At 36.3% G+C, this 9,334-nt stretch overlaps 1 protein-coding gene across 1 annotated transcript in view; it reads left to right on the top strand.

Annotated features, from left to right (window-relative positions):
- The window catches only part of LOC108693126 (SAM and SH3 domain-containing protein 1-like), a 365,179-nt gene that overhangs the window by 350,448 nt on the left and 5,397 nt on the right, over nt 1-9,334 (top strand). Inside the window, exons 8-11 of the mRNA XM_018201876.1 lie at nt 2,733-2,799; nt 4,504-4,672; nt 5,193-5,421; nt 8,380-8,478. Of these exons, the coding sequence (XP_018057365.1) occupies nt 2,733-2,799; nt 4,504-4,672; nt 5,193-5,421; nt 8,380-8,478 (564 nt within the window). The remainder of the gene's footprint in view (nt 1-2,732; nt 2,800-4,503; nt 4,673-5,192; nt 5,422-8,379; nt 8,479-9,334) is intronic.

Raw genomic sequence — 9,334 nt, 5'->3', positions numbered from 1 at the left:
TATATATATATATATATATATATAAAAGAGAGACCACGAGACAGACTAAATTAACTACTTGAAAGAGGTACTCGGGATAATGTCGCGACCGCGCGGCTTTATTAAAAAATTAACTCCGTTAAAAAGTTAGCCGCACGTATAAAAATCGAAGTCTTCTCTTCTCAGTTTATTTTATCTACGATGCTATTATTTGTTGGCCATATTCTGTACTATCGTAATTTTGCAATATTTTCCGATAAAAGAATTAAATTTTTGAGAATTATACAAACATAAAATATTTTTATTATAATTTATAAAATATGTAAATACATATTAATACATAGTATATTTGTAACATATGTATGTACGGAAAGAATGATTTTGCTAAAAAAATCTACAATTTTGCTGGATCAGATAAATAAATAATTTTTGGATCATCAAAATAATTTTGTTGAAAATTCCAACTGTTTATTAGAATATCAAAATTTGTTTGTAGCACTGCTCAGCATTTTTTAATTTCCAATCAAATTATTTTGATGGTAAAAAAAATTAATTTAGATCCAGCCAAAATTTTACATTTTTCAATCAAATCATTCTTTCCGTGTAAATGCAAGGATATATGAACAGAATATATGTATAGGACTTTCATGAAATTGAATTTTACATTGGTATATAATAAAATAAAATCTTGTTCTTTTTAAAATTTGAAATAAAATTTATTTTAATGACATTTTAAATTGCTATATCAAGATATTTGATGTTGTGTTTAATCAATTTTCATTAAAATAAAATATATTTGAAATTAACGAAAAATTTCTCTGCATAGAAAATAACACAGTGAACGCTGAATATTTTGCAAATTCAAAAGATACCCAGTAATGAAGGAAAAGTGGCAGTTTTAACGTAAAACGGGACCGTTTTGATGCAATCATGTGTATCGTGCGGTTCATGCATAATACGGGTGCACGCGTATAACGCGTTATTTCACGCGAGAGAACACTCGAGCGACGCATTACACACGCTTCGCACGTAACAACATCGAGAGTAACACCATGCCACAGCATGGCAGCGCAGCTTGCAGCTCGTTACGTGTGTCGCGTATCCTCGAGAATCTCCATACAAGAAGAGACACTCTCTCTCTCTCTCTCTCTCTCTCTCTCTCTCTCTCTCTCTCTCTCTCTCTCTCTTTCCCTTACCATCGTTGCTTATAAAAACTGCCCATTTGAGGGAAAGATCGCGCGCGTAAAAGTAGACGGCGCGAACATCATAACTGGGTGCACGAACTGAGAGTTTTAATTACGTGGACGTAAGCTTTGTGAAATTTTGTAAAGTTTTAAAAGAGGAGGAGCGCGAGAAAGGATTGTTAGAAATTGCCGAAAACCGGCGGCATCACGTGCGAATCCGGGAGTGCGACAATTCAGAAGGGGGGGGGGGGGTGAGAATGAGAAAAGGGCGGAGATACCGAAGAAGGATCCATTGGAAGAAATAAAGCAGCCATGTTCCTTTTGAGCAATATGGAAATAAAGGTCGCTATCCGTGTAAAAGTTTTAGTGTCACCTCCGCGGGTTTATTGCTCCCTGGAGAATCTCCTTCTTTTTTTTCCTAACCCTCCTTCCTGACTGTCCTTCCTGTTCTCTCTTCTCGTTGCTCTCGCTTCTTATCTCTCGCTTTAGCCTCAACTTCGGTTCGGTAGGGACCGACCAGCCGCAGGCGACCACCTCAACAATCTCCTCCTCTTCCTCATCTTCTTCCGCCCTGACTGCTATTCTGGTCTTTTTTCTCGCCCAGGAAACAACCTTCGACCGGGCTGTCCCTCATCAGGACATTACGTCTGCAGCATCCTGATCGATAATCGCTTTTCGTTTTGTTCCGTCGATTACCGAGGACTCGCGGTCATCGACCGTAGAAAAACCGCGATACATGTACACAGTTCTCTTTATCCTTTCTTCCATCTCTTTACCTCGCCGTATGGTTGCGAAGATCTGAAAAACATCGATGGTGGTCCAACACTGGCCGGATAACGGCGATTATCCGCCGTGAAAGAACCTGCGCATGTAAGTTCTCGGTAATACCATTTAGATTACACGTGATTACGCTACCGGTGGCAGGGCATCTCCCGGCATGAAATTCAGTCCTTAGGCGCGCCATTACTTCAATTAACTACTTACGTAGAAAAGCAATTTGCGTAGAAGCAATATCTGAACATGCTGCAAAGTTTAATAAAAGATTTTGATATATTTAAATAACATTTTGTAGATTTTAAAGTTACATCGGGAATTTCAAGAATTAAATCATTACACACTAATCACAACTTTGCGAACTTGATCTAAGAAGAAGACATAGAAATCAACTTGCAAATACTCCTATGTAATGAGAGATCTCAGATAATGAGTTCTCTTCTGCATTGATTATATCGGACATCATCTGCACTTAATTATATGTTTTCATATATAATTTTCCAAAATATATAGCAACGTATCTTTGATGACAACTCGAAAATACCTTTTTCTTTTATTTCTCATTAAATAAATAACAAATTTTTCGTAATATTAAATTTGTTTTAGTACGATTTTTAATCGGCGATTGTTATCTTCAGTCTTTCAAGCGTTCGCCATCGATGCTTACGGGATTACGTTGGATCAACGAAAGCAATTCCGCAGCATGCAAACACTAGAGCGAACGCGGCTAATTGCAGTTTTAATCACAATGCCGGATAAACGTTTACTCACGACGTCGACATTGTGCTGTTTCAGATACTGAGGGATATCCGGCAGGGTTTAATGCAGCTAGGACGAGACGGACGGGGTCAGCTCCCTGGGGGTAAGTACATCAAGGGCTAACCTCCCGCTAGTTGTCGCCTCGTCTCTCCACGACCTATAACCCGCCCTCTCTTACTCTCTGCCCGTGTATGTATAGGCGCGTACGTGAGTGCGGAAATGTAAACGTGTGCGTGCACATTGAACAAAACGTACACGTGCCACAACTGGTATGAGAATCGACTCCCAAATGCCTGACACCTCGTGTAGCTGCTCACTCTCGCGAGACTCATTTTGAGCATTCGTTTCCTGATGGCTCCCCTCGTAGTCTTTCACGAAATCTCGCTCTCCATAGCCTCAGCTTTTTACGATAAAATGGAGACGAACCAGAATGATTCCTATGCCTCACAAAAAGCATACACTGGAAAGAAAAAGGAAATAACTGTTGATTTAGGATTTGTTTAACATTGAATGTTAAATATAAGATGGTAGAATATAAAATATAGAATATAAATAATATAGAATATAAATAATAATGCAAGTTGAAATATAACAAGCACTCTTTGAAAACCTAGCTTATATTGTGGCTTCTATTGTTTAAAAAAATTATTAAAATGTAAATTGAAAAATTATTCAATTATATTTAATAATTATTTAAGTACACAGAAGATAAGTACGATTAATATTTTATTCATCATTATTATTTTTAAACGATAAAAACTTATTGACATTAATCATATTAGTTATTCTTAACTATATTACTTTTATTATTGAGAATATATGCTAAGAAGAAATAAATGTTAAATGTAATTTTACTAAAAGCTTGTTTCACGTAATTTGTGACATTTATTTATATTTTATTAAAAATATCGGAGAAATTCTCAAACATTTAAAATTAAATAATGAAACAAAGAAAAAGTATAAAGTACTTATAAAACTAATAACATATGAATTTATATATTTTATACATTGAGAATTATTAAAGATAGATAATTACAACGTGCGTCTGATGTTATTTCACATATTTCATGAATATGCTCTTTATTGTCGATTTATCATTAATGTAGTTGTTTTACTTCCTATGCACAAAGCTGCTTCAGCACGTCGCGAAATCCTTCGCACACGGGAACTAATCTCGTTATTGTTAGTACCCGCCATCTTCATTTTCCAAACCCTCTTTGCTATCTACTTCTCTTACACTTTCTCTCCCTTTCTCTTCCTTTACATAATGGCATGCACACTCTTGTCATTCCCAGGTTTCTAAAAGTAGATCCAAATTCTGGTCAAATTAAAGTCTGTTAAACGTAATTTTACTCAGTACATTCATGATTAATATTTTAAATCTTAGAATTGTTAACATATTAGGTGTAGGAAAAAGTTCGTGGCGTTTTTTTAATGCCATCTAACGGGAAAAACACCATGAACTTTTTCCTACACCTAATATTTTTTGAAGATTTTTAGTATATCATTAGGACATAATACACGAACATTCATTTATTGAGTTTTTAAATCAACAACTTGCAATTTTGTTTATTTTTTATATTCTTTAATATATTTTCGATTAAAAATATTATCTTCTTTTTTAATATTATCTTTTAAATGGTATTCAATTTAAAATTATTGAAATTATTTTTCTTCTAAGTTTCTGCAAAATTTGATAGAATGCACACACCAAAATTAATTATATTTATTTTATTTTAATTTTTAATCGAGAATTAAAATTATTAATTTAATATTTGCAAATCAGAAACAAAATAATGATTTGCAGATGATACGTACATGTACGACGAAGACGCGCGATGCGGAGGTGCAGGTAGTTTAGGTCCTGGACCAGGCGGTCATTGGTACGACGAACCACCTTATGAATCAGACCCCGAAGACTTTCTTATGGGAGCCAGTGGCGGTCCAGTACCTACCGCAACTATTCAAAACGGAAGGTAATGTTTCCGCAATTTAAAATAAGAATAAGTCTGAATTATTTCCATAGACATTTTGATAATTCCATAGACATTTTATTATAGGTATATGCAAAACATAAAAAAATAGATTCATATTTTTTTATTTTTATGCCTTAGAAATTGAACAACCTTAAAATAATGGATTTTTTCATTTTTCAAATATCTTCGAAACTATGAAGTATATAAAAATGCTTTATACAAAAGTTTTATGGTATTTCATATTCTTAATAACATTTTATTCACATTTAAAAATTTTTAATTTATCTTTATCTTCAGGAATAGTTTCGATCCCTAAACCTTGAGATAATTAGACAAAAATATGAGTTTAATTTTTGATGCTATACTCTATAACATATTCAAAGCTGATCAGAATTGATGAGGGACAGTTCCAACGGTACCTTTATAAATATTTATAAATATTTATAGTGTACACAATTTTATGAATCTTGAAAAAATATAGATCTTTCCATTACGATTAAATAACACAATCGAATATCAGGGTATGTTTCACGCTGAATATGAGGCCAGAAAATCGAAGCGAGGGTGTGATATCTCTTCGAACAGCCGGTGATATCAGTTTGCCGCGCGATCGCTCGAGGAAAGGTGCAACATCAACGATGCGAGGTCTTATTGTTCCTCAGGGTCACAATAATCCACCGACGATCATACCCTTAACGCATTCGAGAGCTTCTCGTGAGAGCGGAGATTACGCGAGTAGCGATGTGCAGGTAAGTCCATCGTCATCGAGCGACAATCCGGGTAATTTCAAGTCACTTCGTAAACGTTCAAACATTGTCAGTACAAACATTGTCACGTTCATGCGGAAATTCCTTTGCTGCTAGTACAATCTCAAGTTACATCATCTTATAAATGCTTTAATATCTTATTGTTAGTACAAGCGGCGGAATGTTTATATATATAGTGAATAAATAGCCAACTAATGTCCCTTAAAAATAAAGCTCGGTGATATTTTTGTGCTATGATTTTTGTAATTTCTTATTTACGTTCAGAGAGAGCTAGTCTTAGTTAAGCCTTGACAAAGTGAACAAAACGACACATGCTACCCTTCAGAATTCCGTCGAAATTACTAAATCACTGTACCCCAAGTAAGTCACCGAACATCATTAAGTCGCGGGTAATATTATTGTAACGAGGCGTAATATTAAAGGACCGAATTCAGTCTGGATAAATCCCGTTAGATCGTAGTCGTCACTCCATAGCGAAATTACATTAAGTCATTGCATTGCGATAAGCGCACCACGCAGAGGACGCGGATACTGTTGGATTCCCTTAGCCCTCGCCCAAATTTGATCTCCCCTGAGAAGCGCAGATCCGACTGGCTCGGATCTCATGGGCGTACAACGGGGGTTGGGAGAGAAAGGTTGGCGCCTACCTTCTCGCGGGCGTACGTCACGGCGTGATTTATTTAATTTTGGGGCTGCAGAGTGTGAGCTCGAGACTGTCGACTGTGTCGGTGGACACGAGTAGGAGCGACCAGCCTTCGGTGGGCGGTCGTCATCCCGATCGGCCGGAGCATCACCATGAGCACCGTCACAACCATCGCCATCATCACGAACATCACCACTCGGTCTCACCCCGACCCAATCAGCGTCACCCCGCCGCTAGCACGACCGTTACCAACACCGTCACCGACGCAACGTCACCGCAAAGCAACGCGCAACGCCGCCCGGTTCCCAGATATGTTCGTATCTGCCGAATCTATGGATGACGTAGCTCTCTCCCTATCACCTCTCCCGCAGGCACATCCAGGCCAGTTTCCATACTACTCTCTCTAACTCACCTGTGTACGCTTGTCTGGCGCGTGACATATGTACTCGATTTATTACATTTAGCTATGGCGAACGTCTTCAAAAATAGAAGACGGAGGAATATCCTGACTAATTAGATACAATAAATGTGAGGATTTTCGTATTCGTGAATATTTTTCGTTCGGCTTATCTCGTGCATGTCAGATCGCGAGATTCCCTCGCGAAGAAATTGCATTGTACTCGATTGCCATATGTACGGTTGCTACGTTTGAGTGAGATGCTGCCGTTTTCCGGTCAGTTTCCGGCGGGTTGCCTCGGTGAATTCAAGGGCTGAGAGCCACTCGATCCATCCGTCGGACGGACAATGAGAATCCATGAGATTTACGGATTGTTTGCGAGGAATCGGGCACGACGGCTCGACAATGTGGCGATTGCGTTGAAATCACGTCGAATCTACCAGTTTTCTCGTCCGCCGAACAAACGTTATTCTTCGTCAACTTCGCAAACTTGATAACGATCGGATACCACTACCATGGTAGAGCTTCAGCATTTATCAGCGTCTTGTTTGAATTGCCGGGAAATGTATGCTTTCTTAATAATTCTTTCTCATTCTTTTCGTCGATCAATGTTTATTATAACAAAGATAAAATACTACAACATATTATTATAAAAATATATAAAATATAAAGAGCAATGAATTTAAGAAATAAAGTTTATAATCATTAAGATATTTAAAACTAGAGATTATAAAGGATTGATAAATGACACTTTAAAATTTTTGACGAAGCATGATCCATGGTTTGCGCTTTATACACATATATATATATTTGATTCTATATATATATTTGATTTATATCTTTACTGTAGTTCAATCGTGATAGTTGGACGTGCAACATTATAATAATCGTGCTTGACGTTTAAGCAAAAACTGGAGAACCTCATAATCTGATCAGAGCACCCCAGAATAAGGTGCCTCATTTCCTGCTCTGACGCCTACACAGCACTGACAGCCTCTATGTATATAAATAATACTCACACACTGACACGCCAATATTAAGTATATCACTAACCCATCTAAATCGGCGTAGCCTGCATACGCTCTTTATTTTCTCATGTAACACGCAATCCCTCTCTCTATTAATATATCGAATGTATAACGTGGTTAACACGTCATGTGTAACACTTATATACTTAACTCCCCTAACTCATGTATATCTGCTGCTATTATTTAGTTTATCGCGAAAGTTACCTCGAAAGAAACATTAAATGTTTAACATGGGAACAATTAATAGTACACTTATTTATGTACACTTTCAAAATATTTGAAAACAGTTTGATTTTAACAGAGATTTCATCCATGCACATCTCGCAAATTATTTTATTGTGCAATTATTTATGAAGTTGTGATACTGAAAAATGGATAATAGATATTTTTAATAGTATAGATAGATCTCTTTTAGAGTGAATGTCATTCTGAAGATTGAAATCTCACTCTTAAAGATTGAAAATTAAACTCTTTTAAAACTGGCTCAATTTTAATTTTTTAGAGAGATTCTATTCCAAGTATTTAGAGAAATCTATTTAAATTCTATATTTTCGTATACCGATTGCAATTATTTCAAGGTTTACATACTAATTTTATGTTATTAAAAAAAAACTTTCGAGGTAGCCCTTGCGCCTGCACGTACGATATAATATTTTTGATATTGGGTACTGTATATCTTTATGCCTCTGTGCCTCTCATACCTGCTCTGAACCACCAGTGGCGGTCTCGCGTGTCCGATATTACTTAGCGATATGCCCGTAACCGTCGCCCTGTCTAACAGCATTCGCGCTATTAGATCCATCATAGTGTACCCGCTTCCTCCTTCTGTATTTCGCTATTAGAACTGTTTCTACGAAGTGTCAACATTTTAGAGTCGGAGTAGCGGCGAGGAGGGACTGTCACCGAGCCAGAGTAGCGATTATGAAGATCAAGAAGAACTTGAAAGTCAACACTCGGCCGCCGTACATACAGTACGTAACGTATGAAAGTAGTCTTTCGGGAAAACGTGCAGATTTTATTTTTATTTTTTCCGCATTTTTCCTTTTTCGCTATTTCTACGTGTATACTCAGATGCATGGCGTCCTCAGTCACTATTATACGAATAGATACAGGCAGCGCGTCCAAACAGTACGATAACTAAGAAAAACATGCCTGTGCACACAACTGTCACTGACGGGTGATTAGTAGAATCACAAAGTATTGCATTCCCTTTCTGCTGTTTGTTCTGACATAGAAAGGCAGGAATCTTTCTGCGCTTCCAAATACTCACTCTAAATAAACTAAAAATATTATGTAATATTTTTTCTGCCTTGAATTTCCAGAAATAAATAAATAGTAGATTTTAATACAAGCATACATATTCTTTAAAACGCGGATATATTAAAATAAATTTCTCTGCTGCTATTATTAGCTAAGTATTATAATTTAGTGAAATGATTTTCACATGAAAGATTAAAAAAGAAAAGACAGATTAGAAAGTCGATTAATACATGAAAGATAGATTGGAAAGTCTAATATATATCTATAGATTGGAAAGATTAATATATGAAATTGTTTACATTTAATAATAGATGTTTAACGTGAAACTCATAATATTCAATTCAATCGTGAGTATTCATAGCGTTTAATTCCCATAACGCAAAACGGAATTTATTGATCTTATCCAATTAATTCATATTTGCATAAAATCACAGTTACGTCTGTCATAAGTATACAGGCTTTGGTATACATCTCATAATGAGTCTATTACTTGATAAACGAGTCGTTTATGACAATAATGGTAATATATAATCTCCTATTGATGACAGGATAACAGCGTAACGTCGT

Source organism: Atta colombica, unplaced genomic scaffold (genome assembly GCF_001594045.1).
Source record: "Atta colombica isolate Treedump-2 unplaced genomic scaffold, Acol1.0 scaffold107, whole genome shotgun sequence".
Taxonomy (NCBI): domain Eukaryota; kingdom Metazoa; phylum Arthropoda; class Insecta; order Hymenoptera; family Formicidae; genus Atta; species Atta colombica.
Note: the sequence above shows the minus strand (reverse complement) of the source record. Positions and strands in the feature narration are given on the sequence as shown.